General features: G+C 52.0%; 1 protein-coding gene across 6 annotated transcripts in view; it reads right to left on the reverse strand.

Moving 5' to 3' along the window:
- SLC4A3 (solute carrier family 4 member 3) overlaps nucleotides 1-25,643 on the reverse strand; it is a 75,279-nt gene that overhangs the window by 37,020 nt on the left and 12,616 nt on the right. For 5 of the 6 annotated variants that reach the window (XM_077829763.1, XM_077829760.1, XM_077829762.1 and 2 more), the window contains 8 exons: nucleotides 24,720-25,048; nucleotides 24,190-24,329; nucleotides 21,778-21,989; nucleotides 9,648-9,799; nucleotides 8,658-8,838; nucleotides 4,172-4,307; nucleotides 2,836-3,016; nucleotides 1,161-1,260 (listed from right to left, as the gene is read on the reverse strand). In XM_077829763.1, coding sequence (XP_077685889.1) covers nucleotides 1,161-1,260; nucleotides 2,836-3,016; nucleotides 4,172-4,307; nucleotides 8,658-8,838; nucleotides 9,648-9,799; nucleotides 21,778-21,989; nucleotides 24,190-24,329; nucleotides 24,720-25,048 — 1,431 coding nt within the window. Of the gene's footprint in view, nucleotides 1-1,160; nucleotides 1,261-2,835; nucleotides 3,017-4,171; nucleotides 4,308-8,657; nucleotides 8,839-9,647; nucleotides 9,800-17,169; nucleotides 17,428-21,777; nucleotides 21,990-24,189; nucleotides 24,330-24,719; nucleotides 25,049-25,643 lie in introns of those variants that run through there. The other variant, XM_077829766.1, reaches the window with a different exon arrangement.

Below are 25,643 nucleotides of genomic sequence, written 5' to 3' on the forward strand. Positions count from 1 at the left end.
TTTCATATTCTCTGTGTATATATAAAGTCTGCTGCAGTTTCCACGGTATGCATCTGATGAAGTGAGCTGTAGCTCACGAAAGCTCATGCTCAAATAAATTGGTTAGTCTCTAAGGTGCCACAAGTACTCCTTTTCTTTTTGCTAAATAATTTTGTGTCCTCTTTTATTTTTCCACCTCCCTGCTCACCCCTTTTCCTACGTCCCCATGCTCAGGGACATTTCCACTTTCAACAGTTTCCTCTGAAGCCAGTTCCAATGATACCTCCTGACCCATTTCTTCCCCACCAAAATTCCTGAAGTAAGGAGTCTGCAGAAAGCAGACTGTAGGAAAGAGTCTGTAGGATGGGAGCTGGCCCCTCCCCTGCTCTAGAGTCTCCTTGTGAGAAGGAAGAATGTATCTGTACTGTCTCCACTGTGAGGTCCACACAGCCAGCAAGAGGCCACCCTGACCCTTCCTCAGCCAGCCCAAGTGCCTGGGGAAGTGTCATTCCACTGGCTATTGGGCAGCTTCTCATACCACAACTCACACAGCACTGCAGGGTTCATACCAAATTCCACCGGTGAGGCTCAGGGCCTTTACCCAGCCTGCTTAAATAGGCTCTGAAACTGGCCCGAGTGTGCAGCTTTAAGCAGAGATGGGCAAAACAATTTGGAAATGCACCACACTGAAGTGTCACTGGAAAGTGAATCCAATGCTTGACAAGGTTCTGAAACGTTCAATGAAGGGTCACCACCCAATATTCCTCCCTCCCAGAAGGGGGTTGAGATGGGCAGGGCTAAACATTTGCCTGCCTCCCAGTCCTCACTCTACTCCCCACCATCCAAGCTGGGAGCAGCTCTTCCTGGGGAAGGTCCAGGGATATGCTGTCCCCCCTCAGGGCATGGCCTGGCAAGCTGACTGTAGCAGAGAGGCTTTTGGGGCCTGAAGGATACCCCCAAAAGCCACCAAGTCCCCCGTAAATGACAGCAGGAAGAGGCAAGAAGGGGCTATTGGAGGGAGGTTCTCAGGGCTTAGAAAGTGGCTCCCTCCCCCCTTAAAGTTTGGATAACAGGGATTGGCATCCAAATACTCCGGGCAGGTGAATGCATGTGTCTGGCTAGGCCCCAGCCTGGGCTCTGAACTGGGCCTTCCCAGCGGGGTTCTGACTGGCACTTCTTACCCACGAGGACCACGGACGCCTCAGCATCATCAGGAATCTTCTCCATCAGTTTCAGATATTTGCCACGATGCCCCTCGGAACTGTGCAGATGCAGATTTTTCTATCCCAGTCAGAAAGAAACAGGTGAGGACTGGACTCCCAGGACCGACTCCTCCCCTCCCCAGCCCCCTGCGTCACGGGGCCCGACTCCTTCCCGCCCCCACCCAGCCCCCTGCATCACCATTTACACTGGGCCAGACTCCTCCCCTTCCCCACTCAGTGCTGCATGTCACTATTTACACCTGAGCCTGATTTCCCCCCTGCCCCCGCACTGCATGTTGCCATTTACACCTGGATCTAATTCCCCACCCCCTCATGTGTTGTCATTTACTCTTGGGCCTGATCCCCTGCCCCGCATTTCACCATTTACATTGGGCCTGACTCCCCTAGCTGCCCCTCACCATTTACATCCAGGCTCAACTCTCCCTGCACCATCATTTCACCTGAGCCCAAGTGCTGCCCCCCACCTCCACACACACACACACACGTGCTGCAGGGCACCATTTACACCTGGGCCCAATCCCGCATCCTGCACAGCATGTCAGCATTTACACTTAGACCGGGGGGCGGGGGGGGGGAGGATTAACTCATTAATGTTTATAAAGCACTTTAAAATCTGTGGGCAGAAGGTGCTGGGAAGGGCAGAGGCTGAGTAGTATATTTGTGTGCTGCAGCCATGTCTCGGGGGCCCAGCCATGGACCTGGGCCCCTTTGTTATGTATGTGTACAGCATCTGGCACAAAGGGAAGGTCCCTACCCCATGGAGCTCACAATCTAAGACAGGAGATGACATGTGGATACATCAAACCAGCAGGAACGCTTGGGTCCAGTAAAGTTGTTTTCTTGTCTCTGGATATCTGGGCATATGCGGCTGATTAGAAACTTCTCCAGGGTGACAAGCACAGTCTCTGAGCAACCCCCCAACCTGCTCTGCCCTTCTAATCACACATAGGACTGACAAGATCCAAAAAGCGGCTTGGTGCCACAAGTCAGTTATTTCCTCCTCTGCTGTTGTGGCATATTGTCCCTCACCCCCCCAGGAGGAGCTGGCTCCAGACTTTCCCTGCACCAGTTCCATTCCTCTACCCTCGTCTTCACCCAGCTCCCCTTCAGCATCCTCGCCAGTCTCTTGCTCATCATTAGCACCAACAAGAGACAGAGAGGCAGGCAGACTCAGAGATGATGCAGCAGCCAGCCAACCCTTGAATGAGGGCAGCAGCACTGCACTGTCTAGGGGAATGGTCCCAGACACAGTGCTGCCAGGGGAGCTGTCACTCACACCATAAATTAAGGCCAAGATTTATCAAAAATGGGAGTCTAAAATTAGATTCCTAAATCCATATTTAGGCACCTCAATAAGTGACCTGAATTCAAAGTGCTGGTTGCCTGCAACTGCTGCTGATTCAGTGGGAGCTGCCAGGCACTCAGCTCTTGTGGCGATCAGGCCACTTATTCAAATGCCTAGATAGGGGTTTGAAAGCCTCACTCTTGGCTTCTGCTTTTTTCAATGGTGAGTTTCTAGCCCCCGAAGGGTGCGGGGTGGCACCCCAGGTCCCTGCCCCAAACAGCTCCATTGTAGGGCTGTGGGAGGTAGGCCAAAGGTAAAGCAATAACTTGCAAGTCCCCCTTCCCTCACCTCTTTGCACTCCAAGTCCTGGGCTCTGGGGTCCAGCATCTCGATGCGCTCCTCACCCATCAGGGGCACGCATGTGTCGGCCGTGTGGTTGTGGTTGTGATGGTGGTTCCCCACTATCGAATTCATACTGGAGCTGGAGTGGTTTCGGGGGAAGAACCCCTCCTTCTCATCATTGGGGTGGCTGGAAAGGACACCAGCAGCTTTCAAAAGTGCTAGTGGGAGTCAATGGGACAGTCACTGCCCTCCAGCTTCCTTTCAGAAGCAGGATGCTGGGACACTCCAGTGGCAGCAGCAGTTTCATGGGCTGCACTCAGCTGGCGCTTGCAGTTTGGGAGGCAAGAATAATTCATCCCCACAAACCAGCTGTGGCTGGGCAGGAGACGTATGAATTCCCCACTCAGAGATTCTTCCAGTCTAGATAGGGCCCAGGCCCACTGGGGGAGCAGGTGGTGTTGGGAGACAGCAGCCCGGATCCAAATGAATACAGGCACTGAACTCCCTCTGAATGCAGGAGACAGGTTTATGGCACTTGGCTGGAGCAGGGCAGGGCTGGGCATCTGTGCCCTATGCTCCCTTTGCAAGAACCAGAAATAAAGCAACTGATCTCTGATCTGTTCCAATCACTTCAGGACGCTCCTCTCTGCTTGCTCCACCCCATGCCCCCTCTCACTGCCCCACTAGAGCCCTTTTACCTCATCATCATCTTGGCCCCACAGTCCCCACCTCGCTTTCCCTCAGGAGCCATTTCCTCACCACCTTGTCTCTGTTCACTCTCCTGGCTCCCTTCCCTTTCTATTCACCTTCCCCTGGCAATCTCTCAGGAGTCCCGTCCTGAGGGCCCTTCGCTAGCTCTTCTATTGCCTCCCCCGAGGCTCTGCTCTCCTCCAAACTCACCCACCCCACACCGCGGCCCTGCTACCTCTGCCCCAGCCTATGACACCCCCAGTCCCTCTCCCCCTCAGCATGGCCCTGCTTCCCTTGTGCCCCCAGGCTGTGACTCCTCCCTGCTCCCTTCACCTGCCCCCAGGCTTTGATCTCTCCCTGCTCCCCTCAGCATGGCCCTGCTCTGATGAACACTCCCAACCTTCTCCTCCATCACTCCCTCAGAGGCTCTGGTTCCTCCACTTCATCACCCACCACCAGGGCCAGGCCTTATTCTGAATTCAGGCTGTGAACTCCACCCCTTCCCTTTCTGTTCCCTCTACTGCCCCAGCTCCCTGAGCCTTTCACCTCTGATCCTGCTTCCAGCTCTCCACCCCGATTCTCTCCATCACTCCCCCATCCCCTCCTCACCCCCACTGCCCCCTCACGCAGTCCCCAGCTCCTGACCGCCTACCTGTGCTTGAGCAGAAGGGCACGCAGCACATTGGCTCTGTCCTCCCCTTTGATTTGGTCAGAGATAATCATGGTCTCCACCACGAGGTGAGCGATGCCAGGAAGGGTGGTTTGCTCCAGGTCCAGCAGCACAGCACCTGGGTGAGGGAGTGGGAGACAGCTGGTCACGGTGCCCACCTCCAGCATCCCCACAGACCCTGCCCAGATACTGGTGTCACCAGCTGGGAGAAAGCAAGCACCAGCACTGCCTTTAGGCAGGGCACAATGAGGCCAAGGGGCCTGGCACTTCCCCCATGGCCAGTCAAATACACACTGGCATCAGCCACCTCCTCACACTCGCCCACCTCCCACACGTGCCTCTGCCCCTCACCGCCATTCACCCACATTGCACGCTAAGGGTTTCTCTGCACTGCAGTCAGAGGGCAGACTGCAGCACTGCAGAAATACACAGGTTAGCTTTGAGCTACCTAGCCTGAAGAACAATTGCAGCGAAGCTGCAGCTGCATGGGTGGCAGCGTGGGCTGTGTGTAGCCAGGTAGGTACGCGAGCCAGCGTGCCCACGGCTTTGCTGCTGTTGTTACCGAAGCTAGCTAGATGTGCGCCACACACCCCTCACCCACGAACACACCACTCTCCCCTCGCACTCTCATGTGTGCACTGCTCACCCCCACCACATCTATGTGCACACACGTACACACTCTACTGACCCTTCACACTCATTGTAACAGGATGGCTTGCCCCATGGGCTGGACTAAGCTAGCCCTGATTACAGGATGATCCCTCTGAGTGGAGTCAGATGACTCCAGTACAAAGGGAGAAGGAAGTGGCAGCGGACAGGAAAGCCCAAGAAACTGCAGTTATGTCTGTAGACCCTGAAGGACTCTGAGTCAGCAGGGGGAAAGCTCAAGAAGCAGAAGAGTGAGGAAACTCTCCAGGCAGAGAGGCCTGGGAGAGACTGCAAAGGCTTGTGGAGAAGGCCAAACTCCAGGCAGGAGGTGCTGGGAAGCAGAAAGATGTCCCTCAGAAAGGTGGGGCTGGGATGAAGACTGTCAGTTCGTGTTCCGTTTTTGTGAGACTTTGTGTTATTTTGGATTCTTGGGAGACAGAGACCAAACTGGAGTTTGGGCCTAGAGGTCAGCATGCACCTGAGGGGACTGAACCCCAGGAGGGGATTGTTTGAACTACCTGTGAACTGAGTGAATACTGAAAGGGGCCTGCTTATTGGGGGGGGAAGCAGAGGTAAGGTGCTGCAGAGCCACCTCTGGCCACAAGGGGACACTCAGAAGGCGGCTGCCCATATTACATTCACACATGCACATGGCTTGCCCCACACACCCCCACCACTCATAACACATTCACTCCGGTCACCCCTCACACTCATGCCCAGGGACCAGACACCCTAACACTCTCATACACCCGAGCCACTCCCCCCACACCCATCAGTCACTCCTCCCTCACACTCATCCACACGCTTCCATTCAACTGCAACTTGCTGGTGGCCAAGCTATCCAGCGGGTCACGCAGACCCCTCAGGCCTTTGCACAGATGGGGCTTCATGCAGCTTTCAGGGCTTGCTCCCATGATCCTCTGTCATTGCTAAGGATAAGATTTTGTCAAACAGATTTTGTGACTTTGAGAGACCTCTGAGACATTTTCTGCTTCAGCCCCATGTCCTGGAGTGGGGGTGGCCCCGCAGTGCCGAGCTGCCGTGGGCAGCAGGGGCTGGAGCTGCTAGTCCTCCCTCCCCAAGCCAGCCTACCCCCTCCCATTATTTTGAGTGAAAGTCATAGACAGGTCACGGGCTTCTGTGAATTTTTGTTTATTGCCCACGACCTGTCAATGACCTTTACTAAAAATAACTGTGACAAAACCTTAACCTTAGTCATTAGTCTCTGTTCCTGACTCAGGGGTCGTGGCTGTGTAGGGCCATCTCTGCATCTCTCTCCATCGCCCAGGGTTGGACACAGCTTCCTCATCACTTGGTGATATGACGTCTGGGACCATCCCCAGCAAACTAAGGAAAGCTCTTTCCCTTTTTCTGGGCCCAGAAGTCAATGTGAGTGTCTGTCTCTCCTCTGCCCTGCTGGCTGCCCAGTTGCCCCCTCTGGGCTTGGTCAGGGCTTTGTGTCTCCTGGTTTCCCTGTGCATAGAGAGTATGTATCAGGGGAGAGTCGGTGTCATTCTGCCCAGACCTGTCTATCACTGGTTTGGGTTTGTGCACCCCAGTCACGCCGAGATTGGGGGTTTTCTGGGAGGGTCTAGCAGCTTGAGCATTGTTCGCTTTGCCCAGGAAGCAAACTGCCCTGCCCCCGGAGCTGGGGCTGCTGCCCTTGGGGACCCAGGATGGAGGAATGGGCCGTACTTGCATTGAGGTTAGCTGCTGATCCACTTGTGCTTTGTGGTGGGGGGCTGTGACAAGGTACTAATTAGAAAGACTGCAGAATCAGCCTCCTGCCATGCCAGCCCCATTTGGGCAAGCTGGCTGGAAAGAGCCTGCCCTAATTGGGGAATGAGAGCCACCTGCCAGCCCAATTAGTCCAGGGATATACAAGAGGCTGGGAAGAAGGAAGTGGGCTGGTGGGACGTAGGAGAGTGAGGGAGCGCAGGCAGGGAGAAAGCCCTTCCCCCCGGGTTCAAACACAAGGAACCCAGAGCTGTATAAGCTGTATGGTGAGAAGCTGGTGGCAGCACAAACTTGTAAATAAAAGCACAAGTAGTTTCAGAACCAGAGGGTCTCTGAGCGACTTTATCTGAGCCTTGCAGAGGCAGGAGCCAAGAGGGCCAGCTGTGCTCTGTTACAGGGGCGAAGGGGGCATTTGCTGCACTGGCTGAGGTGGCAGCAGGAGTGTTCTGTTGTGGGTGTCAATGAGTAGGGGGAACCGGCAGGTCCTGCTTGGCAGCTGTTGGGGGTGAAGTTCCCATGTGCAGAGGGTTTGTCTACAGCACTGCAGCTGGATCACAGCGCTGAATAGTTTTAGAAACCGTGTATTGGGAGGCTCTGTTGCTAGGGGTTTCTTTCAGGCCTAGAAAAGCTGAGAAGCGTTTTATTGCCATGCTTTTACAGGCTGTCTGAAGCTCCCCTGGTGTTGTTCTGAGGCACAGGCCTGTATCATTTCAGACGTGTTCAGACTCATGTTTCTGCAGTAACATTTTAGTTTGTTTTGGGGCTTTTTCTGAATACCCTGACATGTGTCTCCCAGAGCGACCTCCAGGGTCCTGGTACTGTGGGAGGGTTCTAACAGGTGCGTGTTTCTTTGGAGATGCTCTTGTGCAAAGCATTTAAATCCAATACACCTAAAGAATGCCTCTCCTGGGTGCGCAGGGGCCTCTCCAACTTGCTCTCCCACATAGTCTGGATGCTAGGAACAGTGCAAAGTCATCCTCTTCCCAGAGCATAGAAATAAATTCGCTCAGACCTTCTCCGTTGCCAAGGCTGGTCCTAGGGCTCCTCCCTCAGGATTGTTCAGCCCATTTCCCTAGTCCTCTCTGTGTAGAGGTAGAGCCTTACCTCACCCTTCCTCCCTACCCCCTTTCGGGCAGGATAATGTGCAATCCTGTTACACTTGGGCTCTGGGTACCTTTCATTACAAGATACAATACAAAATCATGTTAGTGCTAAAAGAGCAGCACATTTGCCACCCTTGCCCCAACACAAACGCACTGAGCTCCAGGCAGCCAATATGGCACATACCAGTCTCCCAGCCCCATTGTTCCACTTACCCACCCCCAACCCCTGCCCAAATGCTTGCTCATGCAGGGGGCTTTGCCAGCAGACTCAGACTGTTCCAGATCAGGGGGAGCAAGTTCCAAAGTCAATAGCTCCACCCAGAGAATGCCCTGCCAACAGCCCCCGCTCTTTCCTACTGAGAGGGCCCTGGCTCAGGTGCCGCTGTGAGCGTGTAGACCAGGGGAAGAGGTGTCGCCCTGGTAGGAGGTTCCCAGGCCATTCCAGGCTTTAGAGAATGTGACTCATTTCAACAAAACACCTCCGACCAGCAGCTCACAACTGCACAGCTTTTGGCAATGGTGTGTCCTGTTTCACTAGTTCCCATCTAGGTTGCACAGTCTCCTGCCTAGAGAGGACCTGAATTTCTTATGGAAAAGACAAAATTTAAAAACACAAAACCGTGTTTGGCCTCTTTATTGGCCCAATGCACAGGCCCTGACACAGGGTGCATGTTCCAGCCAGTGCTTAAAGTCAGCAGTTGGGTCTGACAGGACATGGGGCCTTGCACACCAGAGAAGGGACCCTGACACCCATGCCAAAGCCTGGTCACACAGGCCATAGGAGCCTCTCTCACTTCCTTAGCTTTCCTTAAAAGAACCTGGGCTGAGACACTGTTGAAGTGTCTATTAAGGAAACAGAACCCATGAATAGCAGCTGCCCTACAAATGTCTCCCCCATGAGGCCCAAATTCACCTGGGCAGTTCTCCTGTCCTCTCTCTGCAGGAGCCCAATCGGTCATGCAAAGGCTGTCGAGACTCACCGTGAGCAATGGTCTTCCTGAGCTCCAGTAGGCTGCGGAAGGATAGTGAGGCTACATGAGGCTTCCCCCACCGTGCTGTTTCCTCCTCCACATCCTCCTCAAACTTGATCCAGCGTGCTGTCTCCTTCCAGTGCATCTCCTGGTTCTTATCTATGACCAGCTCGTTCAGCTCCACAAACACCTGCCGCCCGGGGTTAAAGCAAAATCATTCAACTCGACAGCAGCGGGGAGCCTTCTCAGCAATACCGGCTCCTCAGGCGATATCACCTTGTCTTCACCTCACTTCAACAGCTGAGTGGAGAACACTGGGCCCAAGGACTCTGCTAACTGGCCCAGGCACAGGACACCTAAAGGAATGGGGGAGCAATGGTGTCCTCTCTCGCTTTTTAATGTACAAAAGGTTTGGTGACCAGAAGCAGCTAGAACAAATATCCTAGGGACAGCTGGCAGGAGTCCCCAGCAATGCACAACACCAGAGCATAGCGCACCCATTCTTTCACATATGCCACTTCAGCGCACACAGTGACCCTGGAGGGACGTGAATGGTTCTACACTGCAGCTCTCATTGTCTCTAGTGCAAAGATTTTGCCTCTCTCACCAATCACTGGCCAAGACAGAAGAGATTCCCCCCTGCCCAAGAGACCTCCCATCCTGTCACTGCTCTCAGCAGGGTGGTGCCATTACTGTGCTGCCAACTCCCCTGATTTTATTGCAATTATCAGGATATTTGATGTGTTTCTTAAAACCGGACCTTTTGCAGTGATATGATTTTTGTAAGAATCTCTGCTTTCATTTTAAAAAGCAAGTTTTCAGCCATCCTGGCTGTGGAGAAAAGATTGAAAATCTGAACCCTAAGACCAGAAGGCAGAAAGCAAACAATCAGAACCCCACATTTACTACTTTTAAAGTCTCGTTATTTCTAAGCCCATCTCCTGCTTTTGGGGGCCTGACATGATTTGTGGTCACCTGGGGAGGGTGTGGCTTATATACCTCATGGGGCCGCCTGTCCAGCTTCTTCTTCTTCTTCTTCTTCTTGACAGACGGGGTTGACACCATCTTCCTGCTGGTTCTGGTGCTCTGGTTCCTAGATGGTTTCTTCACCAGATGCCGCCTCACACCAGGGTTATCTTCAAAGCGGTGGCCTGGAGACAAAGCAAGCAAGGAAAGATGGATGGTGTGTTTAATGGAAATGTGCTGGCAGGCAGGCAGGCAAACATACAGGTCTCTCAGCAGCTCCTGCTAGCATTCCCATTACAGCTGAAGCACTCACGCTCTAGCGAGTCAAGTTCTTGTAGCCCCCAGTATTTGGCTGTTTCTAACATTTGAGAACTCTCACCCGTTGGGATGACTCTTTCCAAGCTGCACTCTGCCTGAGCATGAATTTGTCAATTAAAGGTCAAATAAATTGATTATCCCATTTCTGAGTAGGAGGTGAGTTCCTCCCAGGGGTAGCAATGTCCTGGACCCTTCTGGGCCAGCTCCAGCACCACAGCATGGGGGAGTGCAATGCTACAATCTGACAGGGAAACTACCCTGAGTGATAAGTGCCTTTGAATGCCCAGGGACTGCCAGGCACTAATGGTGGCTCCAGGAACAGCCTCTCAAGGAGACGATGCCTAAGGTTGGGTAAGAAGCACTCAGTGGGAGAGTATTTTTGTGCTCCATTTTAATGTTCCTCTGCTCTTTGTGAGCAAGAGAGAAACCTCACCCAGGAAAGGGGCTCTCCTGGCTGAGTCTGGGGGGGTTTTTGCTGTAACATGGTGAGAATTAGGCCTGATTAGGCTCTGCTGGGAGCGTCTGAAGATCAGATTTTGTGTCCTTGCAGAGCTTGGGGTGTGAGGTTCGTTTTTAAAAGCCATTTCTGTCAATGCTCCACGTGCAGAAAGGCCACGCTAAGTGTGACTGTGGCTAATTCAGCCGTGTAGCATGGAGGGGAGGGATTCCTCAGCCACAGCCCAGTGACACATGGAAGTATCTATGGCTGCAGAAAACACTGGATGACATGTTCTGTTACATGATTATGCAATGAAAGGCTGCAGTGTAATAATGCAAACACACAAGGGGCCAGAGTGAAGGCTGCACAATTAACTCTAGCAATCCCTGACTTCTAAGGGATCAGTCATGCAGCTTTCTTGATCTCTTCCAGTTCTGAGTTGCAGCGCCCAGCTGGCTGACTCAAAGACACCTGAACAGCAAGGCTGCATTACAGGCTGACCACTGCACTCTGTCAGCACTAGCTGTTACATCTACACCTGACTTGGCTCCTGCAGTGCTGGTGGCATTAGCAGAGAAAAGGGACAATGGACATAAACCCCCATGCAACAGGCCTGAACAGTGACTGCCCTTCTGACTGCATTAGTGCTGTGACAACAGCGTGCTGTGGAGGGGTGAGACTCCCCTGCCATTGCCCAAGCCGAGGCAGAGAAGCTGAAGCTTCCTTGGAGAACGCAGATGAAAGGGGGCTTTGTTACGGGGTGATGAGCCACAGCGAAAGGTGGATTAGGCTAGTCAGGGAGCCCCCCAGTCCACTGTTTCCTATTATGTGCTGGTCTGTGGAGCTTCCCCAGGCCTGCCTGCAGGGGAAGCCAAGATCTGTTCCCCCTGAGAGGCTCATCAGGGAAGGAGAGTCATCTTGCCTGGGAGGCCCCCAAGTCTCTCAGGTCAGCCCTGCCTGCCCGGGATGAAGGGCAGCATCTGCACACTGTCCTCTTTCAGCCAGGCCTCAAGAACTTTGACCTTCAGAATGTGAAAAGCACCAGACTTCAAAGAAAAGCGATTTCCTCACTGGGGGCGCTGCAGCACCTCAGCAACGGTTTGCAGTGCTATGCCCTGTACCCATGGGAATGTGGGCCCCTTCCAGGCACAGGAAGGAGGTCTCCAGCGCCAGGACAGCCACACCACAGCCTCGCTCCTTGGGAATCTGGGTCACTACGTTAAAGATAGAATAGATCCATACTGAGCCTGTGGGGATTTTCCCCATTGACTGCGCGGCTGATGTGAGTCCTGCTGACAGTTTGACTCTTCCACATTCCATTACTGGAATATCAATGGCAGCCAATAACTGCCCATTGATGCCAGCGAGCTGCTGCTGGTGTTCTGGGAGCTGCACTGCAAGGGGGCCACATGTTCTCTCTGCATTCATGTGCGTGCACATGGATTTCACTACTTGTATGGGCAGAACAGTGTGTCTTTGTGCATGACAGTCCTTTATGAATGTGGATGTGATGCGAATGCATGTGAAAAGAAGTGTGTGGCTGGTGTGTGAGTGCAATGAGCGTGTGTGATCTGTATGAGGTGAGGGCACAAGATGTGACTACACCTTTTGACACTATGCTCACGAGGCACATTACCAAACTGACTTGTTGATGTATAAATTTCTTCGCCTCCATCCTCATTTAGTCTCACAACACACCCGTGATGTAGGGAAAGCATACTTATCCCCATGCTACAGGTAGCAACAGGGGCCCAACAAGCCTGAGGTCAAACAAGTGAGTCTCCCAATAGGAAATCCCAATCCAATAGCAGGGGCAGCATTCTGCACTGGTCACCTGAGGAACAGCCCCAGGCATCATGCCCTCGAGGAGCTAGAAGCCTGGAAAGCCATGGCGAGGCTTTGCCTGTGAAACTGAAGAGGCCAAGCCTCTCACTAGCCCCTCCAGTGGCCTCTTGCAGTCGGTGAATACGAAGGGGCAGACGACGGAGCTCGGCAGGCTCTGCATGAGGGCGCTCAGGGCAGGTGAGCAATTCCCTATAAACACTGCCTTCTGCAATCTCTTTGGAAGAAAGCATTGGAACCTCTCAGACACCTCCACTGCCTCCGCTAAGAGCGGTGGATGCAGCATGATGATCCCGTGGTCGCCATGACGGAAGGCAGCTGACAGAGCTAACCGACTCAGCGTGCAAAGATGGGCCTACATCCTTCAAAAATGGCCACTGGTTTGGGGATCTCAGTAAGGAACCCAGCCTGAGGCACCTCAGGACCAGTTCTTCAGAAGGGCTCCCAGTGGCTTCAGTCTGAGTTCTGGGTGCTCTGCCCATCCACAAATCAAGCTCAAGGTATCGGACGTTCAGCACCTAAGATCAGAGGTCACTATTGTAAATCTGGCCCTTGTTCTGAGTCAGCAGCAGGAGATTATCACCTAAGGCGTGTCTAAAGAGAGGCCTAATGCGTGACAAGCCTGCTGTGCACCAAGTCACGGTGTGGACCCTGCAACCGCACGCTAAAAGTTCTCGAGTGCAGGGGTTCTCACCCTTTTTCTTTGAGGCCCCCCAAACATGCTATAAAAACCCCACAGCCCCCCTGTGCCACAGCAACTGGTTTTCTGCATCTAAAAGCCAGGGCCGGCGTTAAGGGGTACCAAGCAGGGCCGTTGCCCAGGGCCCCATGCCACTGGGGGCACTGTGAAGGTAAGTTGCTCAGGCTTCTGCCTCAGCCCCAGGTGGTGGGGCTCAGGGCCCCAACGCTTCACCCCCGTCCAGTGGGACTTAGACTTCTTGGGACCCAGGGCAGAAAGCCGAACACTGGCCCTGCTTGGCAGACCCCCTGAAACCTGCTCGTGGCCCCCCAGGGGACCCCGGACCTCTGGTTGAGAACCACTGCTCTAGTGCACTGATGTCCTGCTGTTACAACCTACGGAACTTTAGTGTGCAGTAACAAGGTCCACATGGCCAGTTAATGTGTGGCTTGCTAGTGCCCTGTAGGCTTTCATCCCGGCTTGCTGTGCACTGAGTTTCTGTGTAGACAAGCCCTAAAACACTCAGCATAGTCGTCTGCCCCACCCTGGCCTAAAGCCAATGCGAGTGGAGTAAAAAGAAACATCCAATGACACCAGATACTGCGGAAGTTGCCTTATCACTACCTTTTTGTGATTGTGCCTGGAGTGAAGTGTGAGACAGGATGATAACTGGTGAGATAGAAGCTGGGAATGGGCAACAGGGGATGGATCACTTGATGATTGCCTGTTCTATTCATTCCCTCTGAAGTACCTGGCATTGTCCACTGTCAGAAGACAGGATGCTGGGCTAGATGGACCATTGGTCTGACCCGGTATGGCCGTTCTTATGTTCAATTTCCAAACACAGTTTACTGATCAAAGGTCTAATGATTGGTACATGTCCCTCCCAAAGAAAGTCATCGAGAGTCTCCTCCACTAAGAGATTCAGCAGGTTCCCCTGGCCTTCACCAGCCAAGGAGCACCTGTGCTGGACAGTCAAGCTATGGCCCAAAGCTCTCTCTCAAGAACCTTAGTTTGCAGCTGACACAAAGATTGGGGAAGGGTGGATAATGCAGAGGACAAGTCAGTGCTACAGAGCGATCTGGAGCACTTGGTGAGTGGGGTGCAAGCAACCAATACTTGTTTTAATATGGCTAAATATAAGTGTATTTATCTAGGAACAAAGACTGTAGGCCATACTTACAGGAAGGGGGAACTTTATCCTGGCAATCAGGGACTCTGAAAAAGGCATGTGGATCATGGTGGATAAATCAGCAGAACATGATCCGTCAGTGTGACACTGTGGCCAAAAACACGAATGAAAATTCCCCTGCTTATGGATCCAAGCATTACAAATAGGAGCAGAGAGGTTATTTTACCTCTGTATTTGGCATTGGTGTGGCCACTGGGGAAATAGCGTACCCAGTTCTGGTGCCCACAGTTCAAGGAGGATGTTGATATATTGGAGAGGGTTCAGAGAAGAACCTCGAGAATGATTAAAGGATTGGAAAACTTGCCTTATAATCACAGACTTAAGGAGCTCAATATATTTAGCTTAACAAAGAGAAGGTTAAGGAGTGACTTGATCATAGCCAATAAGCACCTACACGGGGAACAAATATTTGATAATGGGCTCTTCAGTTTAGCAGGGAAAGATCTGACATGATCTAATGGCTGGAAGAAGCAGCTAGACAAATTCAGACAGGAAATAAGGTGTACATTTTTAGCTGCTAGAATAATTAACCCTTGGAACAATTTTCTAACCATCAGAGGAGTGAAGTTTTGGAATAGCCTTCCAAGGGAAGCAGTGGGGGCAAAAGACCTATCTGGCTTTAAGATTAAACTCGATAAGTTTATGGAGGAGATGGTATGATGGGATAACATGATTTTGGCAATTAATTGATCTTTAAATATTCATGGTAAATAGGCCCAATGGCCTGTGATGGGATGTTAGATGGGGTGGGATCTGAGTTACTACAGAGAATTCTTTCCTGGGTATCTGGCTGGTGAATCTTGCCCATATACTCAGGGTTCAGCTGATTGCCGTATTTGGGGTCGGGAAGGAATTTTCCTCCAGGGCAGATTGGAAGAGGCCCTGGAGGTTTTTCGCCTTCCTCTGTAGCATTGGGCATGGGTCACTTGCTGGAGGATTCTCTACTCCTTGAAGTCTTTAAACCATGATTTGAGGACTTCAGCAGCTCAGACAGAGGTGAGAGGTTTATTGCAGGAGTGGGTGGGTGAGATTCTGTGGCCTGCATTGTGCAGGAGGTCAGACTAGATGATCATAATGGTCCCTTCTGACCTTAATATCTATGAATCTATTTACTCAGCGTCACGGTGAATTCTCCATCACTGACTATTTTTAAATCAAGATTGGATTTTTTTAAAAATATGTTCTAGTTCAAAAGGAACTATTGTGGGGCAGGCCTCTGGTCCGTGTTATGCAGGAGGTCAGACTAGAAGATCACAATGGTCCCTTCTGGCCTTGGAATCTATGAATCTAAGTGCATGTTGCTGGCTGAAACTCAAGCGAAAAAGACTGTTTGTTCTCCCCTTTCCTGAAACAACAGCTCCAGTGAAACCTGAGGGAGAAACTAAACTTCATCTTCAAAGTAACTAAACACTCCTGACAGGAGCATCCCACTCTGTGACTGGACTGAGACCACCTGGCTTGACCATGCTGTGCATTACCCAGAACAGATCTGCTGACTGGGATTTATCAATGCCACAGTGAAGGTAAAGAAACCCATCTTTGCTTCCTCCACACCCCTAATATAAGCTTTCAAAGAGACTGAGCGCTGAGTCAGTCCAACTCAGAAACTGCTGCTGGTAAAAACAAACCACCGAAGAAGGTGGGGGGAGACCAAACACACAAACCCAGGGAATGCCTGGGTCAAGCGTAGATCATCACATTTCAAAAGAATGGAAGTAACAAAAAGCGGGCCTGACAACTCACCAAGCACCTTGCTTTCCATTCCCAGCACCTTCGTTATTAGCAACAGTTTTCAGCAGCACCTCAAGGCGTCAGCCAAGGGCAGGACCCAAGCATATTGGGTGCTGCACAGACCATAGCAAGGGCAGTCCCTGCCCCCCAGTATGTCCACTCCAAAGAGATGAGACGGACAGAAGGCGAGAGGGTTATCACCGTTTTACACATGGGGATGGGGCAACTTTCCCAGGCTCATACCAAGAGTCTGCAGCAGAGCCAGGAACTGAATCCCAAGCTACCAGTCCTAGCCCAGGGCTTTAATCAAAAGCCCATCTTGCCTCTTGTGAGATCCTTGGGCCGGGGACAGCACCCAGGACAAGAGGGGGCTTTGGGCAGCTACCACAATAGAATATGAGCAGTGATACTGCTGGCTTCAAGCTGAAGTGTAAAGCCACCTCTTTACTGCTGCTTTCGCCGCCACCTCCTTACAAACCCACATACCAACACGCATGCGGCCTGCCCGGCCCTGCCCTGCGGAGAGACGGGCAACAGGAGCCAGGGCTGGGCTCTCCGATTTCTATATACTCACTGGAAGGGCCTCCAAAACCAGGTGGGTGGATGGATAAGGGGATGACAAAAGAAGAGGAGAAAAACTGCTCCCAGCATATTCTCTCTCTCTCTCACACACACACACCTCTCTTTCATGCCTCTTCTCATCTTTCTTCTTCTCCAGTCACTGGATCTTGCCCAGCTGCAGGTTTCACACCCAGGGCCACACATACTACTAAATTCTTCCCCACTATCTTTAGTCCACACTGCAGAGCCGAGAACTTGACACCAGCTGATAGTGCAGTCAGATCCCAGACCCCAGCTCAAATTCCAGCAAACAGCGTACATAACAGCCTGAGACTCTGCCCTAGGCTTTGCATATCCTGAGACTGCCAGGCTACACCAGCTTGGTGCCAAAGACAAATGATGAAATGGCGTTGCCACAATAAGTTCCAGTCCAGGGCTGCATCTTCTCTGGCTGTGGGGCAGACCACTCCGGATCTGCATCCAGGATTGCTCAGGTAACATGACAGAGAAATGCCTCAACACCACAGTGACTGGTCCTGCATAGATACCTGAGACACAACACAGACAATGGGCAGCGTCTTCCAAGTGCTCAGACACAGGGGCACAGAGAGGGAACACTAGGAACTGTCTGGATGGGAGCTGTGTGCTGCAAACTCTAACTCAGGGGTGCCTATTCTGAGACACAGAGCAATGGACAGACAGCAGCCTGCATGTGTGAGTGAGTGTGAGAGAGAGCTCAGTTCAGGGCCCTGAGCCCTTCACTGCAGTGAGGGAGTGCAGGTCAGGTACTTACAGACAGGCTCCCCACCAGGGTAACCCAGCTGGTTTCTGATGGCCTCCCATAAATCATAATCTTCAAAACTGAGGGCAAACTCCTCCAAGTCTTCGTAGCAGACCGTGCTGTGGATGCAGCTGCCTATCCCCACCTCTGGGCTGTCACCACCTCCTGCCTCCTCTCCATCATGAATGGCTGTCATTGTGTCCTTGGCAAGGTCAGGGGTCAAGGCCCATGAGCTATGCACCACACTTGCAAGACCAAAGTTTGGTGTCGTTTATCTGAGTTCCAGAAGACGAGCTGCCCAGCAAGGTCCCTGCTCTGGATGACCTGTCAGGATTTTTGTAGCGCCACGGAGACCGCCATGCCCTCACTGTTTGGGTCCCCCTCGGCTGGGGGAAGGCATGTGATGCTGGTGGCGGCAGCCCTTGGGACTGATGAGCTCCTGGAAAGAAAGTTTCCACTGAGGGAGGTTTGCTGCGGGAAAGCTTGTAATTTGCAGGGCTTTCTTCACTAGCTCTCTGGGCCAAGGGGCTCTTCATCAGCAGAAGGGTTTCCTGCTGGAGGTCCAGAGACCCTGTGCGTGTGTAGCACTGCCTGCTCCTCTCCCTCTCTCCCCCTTTGATGTCTCGCTCCCTCCCTCTCCAGCCTGGAAAGCAGCCTATTGAATTCTCCATGTCCTCAGGCCCAGAGCATGCATTTCCATGACGTCTCTTCCATCTGCTCTCACGTACGCACAGGGGCAGATCCTAGGACACACGCCGCACCCCTAGGGCCCCAGGTGCCTCTCTAAACAACAGGAAACACAAGTCACAGGTCCCAGCTGGGCAACAATTATCCAGTGATTCTGGGCTTCAGCTCCCTCAGAGTCACTTCAGCAGAGGTTTCTCCCTTTTTCAGAGAGGACAGCTCCTCAGACAAGGCTGCTGCAATACCAGCACCCTCCTGGCAAGCATAGGCACTGCTCGCTGGGAAAGCACGTCCAGAGGAGAGGGCTGGAACTAAGGGATGCATGGAGCCCTCAAATCAAGAGGGTAACAGGATGGAGGTGAAAAAAGACACAGAGCCAAGGGGTGGGAGGTGAGGAAAGGGTTGGAGCTACATGAGTGAGTCCAAACTGAGGGCATCAGCAGAGTGGAAGAGGGGAGTCCCAGGCAAGGCAGCAGGGGGCTGCGGGTTGGGATTAAGGGACACTAGCGGAGCTGTGGGGAGGGGAAAGAGAGCCCAGGACTGCAAGGCAGGATAGAAGAGCATCAGCAGAGCGGAAGGGAGAGCCCAGGGCTGGAACAGCAGGAAGGGTGCTGCAGGTAAGGATGGAGGGCTAATGGGGAAGAAGTGCTAGCTGAGGTCTCTTGTTCCAGGACAGTAAGTGACCGTTGAGATGGTGGTGCCTGCGAATGCAGCTAAAAGTCTCCAGATAAAGCTGCAAGAAGTGTTTAGACTCCAGACTGTCTAAACCATCAGGTCAGAGGCACATCTAGTAACTGGGGCCCTGGGTCTCTCTCCAAGGTCCCCTGTATTCCACACCAGGAGGTGACAGCTCCCTGTGTGACAATGAGGATGGTTCTATAGACCCCAAAACACTTTACAAAGTCACCAAACTGATACAAGCTCCCCAGGAATCACCCACCCTTGCTGAAAGGCAGCCTCGACTTGCTGGGGGAAGGGGAGAGCAAAGCACAGGGACACCACATACCAGCAGGGGAGCTGGAATAATTTTTATAGCAGGGGTGGTGAAAGTGGCAACCATATATTTGGTTAAAAGAAAAGGAGTACTCGTGGCACCTTAGAAACTAACAAATTTATTTGAGCATAAACTTTCGTGAGCTACAGCTCACTTCATCGGATGCATTCAGTGGAAAATACAGTGGGGAGATTTTATAGACACAGAGGACATGAAACTATGGGTGTTACCATACACACTGTAATGAGAGTGATCAGGTAAGGTGAGCTATTACCAGCAGGAGAGAAAAAAAACCTTTTGTAGTGATAATCAAGGTGGATTTCCAGCAGTTGACAAGAACGTGTGAGGAACAGTGTGGGGTGGGGGTGGGGAATAAATATGGGGAAATAGTTTTACTTTGTGTAATGACTCATCCACTCCCAGTCTTTATTCAAGCCTAAGTTATTCGTGTCCAGTTTGCAAATTAATTCCAAATCAGCAGTCTCTTGTCAGAGTCTGTTTTTGAAGTTTTTTTGTTGAAGAATTGCCACTTTTAGGTCTGTAATCGAGTGACCAGAGAGATTTAAGTGTTCTCCGACTGGTTTTTGAATGTTATAATTCTTGACGTCTGATTTGTGTCCATTTATTCTTTTACGTAGAGACTGTCCAGTTTGGCCATGTACATGGCAGAGGGGCATTGCTGGCACATGATGGCATATATCACATTGGTGGATGTGCAGGTGAACGAGCCTCTGATAGTGTGGCTGATGTGATTAGGCCCTATGATGGTGTCTCCTGAATAGATATGTGGACACAGTTGGCAAAGGGCTTTGTTGCAAGGATTGGTCCCTGGGTTAGTGGTTCTGTTGTGTGGTTGCTGGTGAGTATTTGCTTCAGGTGGGGGGGCTGTCTATAAGCAAGGACTGGCCTGTCTCCCAAGATCTGTGAGAATGATGGGTCGTCCTTCAGGATAGGTTGTAGATCCTTGATGATGCATTGGAGAGGTTTTAGTTGGGGGCTGAAGGTGACAGCTAGTGGCGTTCTGTTATTTTCTTTGTTGGGCCTGTCCTGTAGTAGGTGACTTCTGGGTACTCTACTGGCTCTGTCAGTCTGTTTCTTCACTTCAGCAGGTGGGTATTGTAGTTGTAAGAATGCTTGATAGAGATCTTGTAGGTGTTTGTCTCTGTCTGAGGGGTTGGAGCAAATGCGGTTATATCGTAGAGCTTGGCTGTAGACAATGGATCGTGTGGTGTGATCTGGGTGAAAGCTGGAGGCATGTAGGTAAGTATAGTGGTCAGTAGGCTTCCGGTATAGGGTGGTGTTTGTGTGACCATCGCTTATTAGCACTGTAGCGTCCAGGAAGTGGATCTATTGTGTAGACTGGTCCAGGCTGAGGTTGATGGTGGGATGGAAATTGTTGAAATCATGGTGGAATTCCTCAAGGGCTTCTTTTCCATGGGTCCATATGATGAAGATGTCATCAATGTAGCGCAAGTAGAGTAGGGGCGTTAGGGGACGAGAGCTGAGGAAGTGTTGTTCTAAGTCAGCCATAAAAATGTTGGCATACTGTGGGGCCATGCGGGTACCCATTGCAGTGTTGCTGATTTGAAGGTATACGTTGTCCCCAAATGTGAAATAGTTGTGGGTGAGGACAAAGTCACAAAGTTCAGCCACCAGGTTTGCCGTGACATTATCAGGGATACTGTTCCTGATGGCTTGTAGTCCATCTTTGTGTGGAATGTTGGTGTAGAGGGCTTCTACATCCATAATGGCTAGGATGGTGTTTTCAGGAAGATCACCGATGGATTGTAGTTTCCTCAGGAAGTCAGTGGTGTCTCGAAGATAGCTGGGAGTGCTGGTAGCATAGGGCCAGAGGAGGGAGTCTCCATAGCCAGACAATCCTGCTGTCAGGGTGCCAATGCCTGAGATGATGGGGCGTCTAGGATTTCCAGGTTTATGGATCTTGGGTAGCAGATAGAATACCCCTGGTCAGGGTTCTAGGGGTGTGTCTGTGAGGATTTGTTCTTGTGCTTTTTCCGGGAGTTTCTTGAGCAGATGGTGTAGTTTCTTTTGGTAACCCCCAGTGCGATCAGAGGGTAATGGCTTGTAGAATGTGGTGTTGGAGAGCTGCCTAGCAGCCTCTTGCTCATATTCTGACCTATTCATGATGATGACAGCACCTCCTTTGTCAGCCTTTTTGATTATGATGTCAGAGTTGTTTCTGCTCAAATAAATTTGTTAGTCTCTAAGGTGCCACAAGTACTCCTTTTCTTTTTGCGGATACAGACTAACACGGCTGCTACTCTGAAACCTGTCATATATTTGGTTATTACTACAGTCAAGCCAGGGGGTGCTGCTGCATCCTCATAACCCCTAGTCCTAGCACCCCTGCACACCAGGTTCAGACAGGAAGTGAAGCAGAATCCTGTCACCAAAGGAAACTCTTGGCAGTATCTAGGGAGGCAGACTGCAATTCTGCCAGGTGAAATTGGGTCAAGCCAAGGGTGCTAACACCCCACTCCTGCTACAAGGACCCTGGGGTCTGTAGCCACTCACCATGAACTGCCAGGACTTTGGTTCAACTTTTCAACCAAAATTCAGCATAGCGCTGGGGAAACACCAGGGGACATGTTTCCTTGCTCCTTCACCCAAGGAATGGTGGGACCAACTACCAGGCCTAGCTCCCAGGGGGATGGCAGAGTCTTAGGGCTGACACAAACTGGGGAGGGAGGGTATGGCTGGGTTACTCAGGCCTTCCAACCAAGGGGATGGGCCTGGGGGTAGAGGCCCAGGCCTGACGCCGAGGGGGATGGGCCCGGGGGGTGGGAAATGCCCAGGCCTGATGCCCAGGGAGATGGGCCCGGGGGGAGGAGAAATGTCCAGGCCTGATGTCTATGGGTTGGGCAGAGGGTGGATGACACTTGTACAGGAGACACATTAAATGTCACAAAGCAGGGCCTCACTTTTCATGTCGTCCAGGTCAGCAGACGCCAGCATCTGGGCCTCGGCCTCATCGGTGGGGACGCGCTGGTACACTGCACTCTCCAGAGTGGTCATACTGCCGATGCACATCCGCTCCTTCAGGTCATAACTCACCCTCTGCCCGCTCACCACCTGGCTCCAGGGCTTGCGCCTGTCCCATCCCCGAGACGAACATTCTCTGGGCTCCGGGAGGCTGAGGAAACAAACGGGGAACCTGGCAGTAGCAGCAAAGCAGAGCTGGCAGCACTGGGGTGGGATGGAAGGGGGAGAGGTTGTTCCCAGTCTGAACTCCTGTTTGTAAGTCTTTTCTCATGAGGTCATCCTCTGGGCTGAAGGGTCCCTCCCAGCCCTGACCTCAGACCCAGTTATCTGAAAAGCTTGAGAGTCCCTGGCCAGGAGCAGACATGTCTCAGGGACACCCAAACTACAGCTGGGGGCTTCAAGAAGTTAGGCCCAGTGAAAGCTGCTTCTGCTCCCTCCCCTACAGGGTAAGCCCCCCTTCCTTACAAGGGATGGAAATCCCTCATGGGCCCACAGCCTCACAGTTCTTGCTCTGTGTCCACAAGCCCTGTCCCGGCCTGTCCCACTGCTTCCCAGTCTGTGGGTCAGGAACCAGGCGCAAAGGAAAGTCAGGCTGGAAAGGCAAGCTCCTCCCTCCCTGGCATGGTGCCCCCCAGATACCTGTGCTGGGGACTATCCAGTCCCCAGGTGATACCCCTGCTGGTAAGGGAGCCTAGTCACGGGGGCGATCATCTGTACCTGGGAACCAGGAAGGCTGTATCCAGACCCTGCCCCAGTTGGGTCTTGTAGCACACCTGGCTGAGCGAGTGAGCGATTCGGGGACTGGGGTGGGCACATGCTAGCACCCTTTCCTCCTTCCCAGGCAAACCCACATGGTGAGAGAGAAGGGGAAGTGTAAGGAAGGAGAGCTTGGATGCAAGGATGTACCCAGCCTCTGCCTCTTGTGTCAGAATCAAAGGGGAATTCATAGATTCCAAGGCCAGAAGGACCCCTTGGGATCATGCAGTCTGACCTCCGGAATAACCCAGGCCAGAGACCTGCCCTAGAATAATTTCTAGAGCAGAGCTTTTTAAAAAATTCCAGTCTTGAATTAAAACGGTCAGTGATGGAGAATACACCACGACACTTGGTAAGTTGTTCCAACAGTTAAATACTCTCACCATTAAAAATGTACCCCTGATTTCCAGTCTGAATTTGTCTAGCTTCAACATCCAGCCATTGGATCGTGTTAGGCATTCCTCTGCCACACTGAAGACCCCATTATCAAATATCTGTTCCCCATATGGGTATTTATAGACTGTGATCAAATCACATATTAATATTCTCTTTGATAAGAGAAAGAGATTGAGCTCTTGGAGTCTATGACTATCAGGGCTTATCTTCACGCACACCACTGAACCTGTGTCGCTGTAGTGAAGACATTATTATGCTGACGGGAGAGCTTCGCCCATCGGGGGAGTTAACCCACCTGTGTGAGAGGTGTAGCTATGTCAGTGGGAGAAGCTGGGGATTAGGTCAGTGTAACTGCGTTGCTCGGGGATGTGGATTTTAAAGCATTAGAAAACAAGCCTAGGCCATGTCTACACTATCCCTCGCATGGGCATGTTTTCTAATGCTTTAATCATTCTTGTGGCTCTTCTCTGAACCCTTTCCAATTTATCAACATCCTTCGTGAACTGTGAACACCAGAACTGGGTGCAGGGTTCCAGCAGCATTCACATCAGTGCCGAATACAGAGGTAAAATAACCTCTCCACTCCTAGTCGAAATTCCTGGGTTTGTGCATCTCAGGATCCCATTAGTTCTTTTGGCCACAGCATCACACTGGGAGCTCATGTTGAGCTGATTCTCCACCATGACCCTCAAATCTTTCTCAGAGTCACTGCTTCCCGGGAGAGAGTCCCCCATCCAGCATGCATGGCCTTCATTCTTTGTAAATACATGCATCTAGGAACATTTAGCCATATTAAAATGCATATTGTTTGCTTGCGCCCAGTTTACCAAGTGCTCCAGATTGCTCTGCATCAATGATTTGTGCTCTTTATTCTTTACCTCTCCCCCCAATTTTTGTATCATCTGCAAACGTTATCACCTGGACCAAGATTTCACCTATGTGGAATTTGAACCCAGAACCTTTTCGTTTGAATCCGAGGATGCTCCCTCTTGATGTTATGAGGAACTGAGTGCCTGCTTTGTTGATTTGACTGTTGAATTAAAAATAGACTGAAACTGTTAACTGACCTTCACTGGGACTACCCCTATACTTACTTAGGCACATGCTTAAGTACCAGCTGAATCGGAGTCTAAATAAAAAAGCCTACTTAATGAGCACGTTTTGAATGACCAGCCAGCCCCAGGTCAAGTCCATCCTACCTGCCGAGAGAGGCCGGGCCCGTCTCCAGCAGCAGGTCAGCGCGGTGTGGCATCGGGGACATGATGCCGCACTCCTTCTCCACATGGAACTGTGCAGAGGCCAAGGCACCGCAGGATTCATCGTCACTCCCAATAGTGAACTGCAGAGAGGAGACAAGTCTGAGCACAAGAACCAGACCCTGCCCTGCATGAGCGAGCCAGACCCGCCCCACAGGGAAAGGATGGTCCTAGATCTTCCCCCCACTGCTCCCCTCAGATGTGGGCCATCCTAGACCTAACCCTCTGCCACTCAGGGAATGAACCATCCCATACCCTCTCCACTAAGCACTGCTACCCACAGTATAGAGCCAGCCAGACCTATGCCACCCAGGGAATGGACCATCCAAGCCCCTCCTCCCCAGGGTGTAAACTATCTCAGCTCCTCTCGCCACCTAGAGCATGGCCCATCCCAGACTTTACCCCTCATTGACCCCCGGCACCCAGTGGTGGAGCCTGCCAGACTCCCTCAGCCCCTCCCACCCCAGCCTTGCCTTTGGTTTGCTAGGGGGCTCAGGCTTAGGATTGTCCCTCTTCTCATGAGCCTCTGTCTCTGACGCTGGTGAGACCTCTTTCTCCAGGGCCTCTTCTGCCTCCGACTCTCCTTCCTCCTCCTCGTCCCCCTCCTCCTCCTCGTCCCGCTCCTCCTCTTCCACTTCCTGGATGGTGGGAGTGATGTCCGAGGGGGGCACTGAGGTTTTTTTCTTTTTTCTCTTTCTTCTCTTCCTCCGGTTGGCATGGGGGAACCTCTTCTGGAACTTGAGGGCAGGAGGCAGGTGGGTGGAAAGGGGATGGTGGATATGGTGGGAGGTTTGGCGATGGACTGAGAAAGACAGAGAGAGTCAGGGGCAGGAGGCAGCAGGGACAAACACGACCAGGCACCTCAGAAACCAGGAAACTGCATGGACGGGGGGGATCAAGGGCCGGGAGAGCAGCCCACAGAGCCAGAGCAAACCTCCTTAGCTATGTGGCAAGAATATGAGCCAGGCCTGCTTGGTAACCCTCACTAGCCCATCATTACACTCTATGACAGAGCTGTCTCTGCTCAGTGCGCTGCACAGCAGGGAAAGGCGCTCCTGAAAGGCAGCCAGTGGGCTACTGAGAGCTTCAAAGCCAACAGGCTGCCCGTGCTCCTTAGCCTGGTAGAAATGGGGTGGACCTTTTACAAACCGCCCTCCTCTGTCCACAAAAATGCTAGAGGCCACATCTTTTAGGGTCTTCTAATTCCAGGTGCACTGTGAGAGCAAAACCATGTAGGCGGCCCAGTACCTGACTGCAGGTGCAAATCCGGTCCTTAGTCACCTGTGTGACAGGACTTGGGCCTGCAGGTACCAATGGAAGGCTACGTTTTAAAAATCTGGATCTAAAACAAGAAGAGACAAGCCTTTAGTTTAAACCAATCCGCAGAAAGGAATTTG

This window comes from Eretmochelys imbricata, chromosome 11 (assembly GCF_965152235.1).
Source record: "Eretmochelys imbricata isolate rEreImb1 chromosome 11, rEreImb1.hap1, whole genome shotgun sequence".
Lineage (NCBI taxonomy): Eukaryota > Metazoa > Chordata > Testudines > Cheloniidae > Eretmochelys > Eretmochelys imbricata.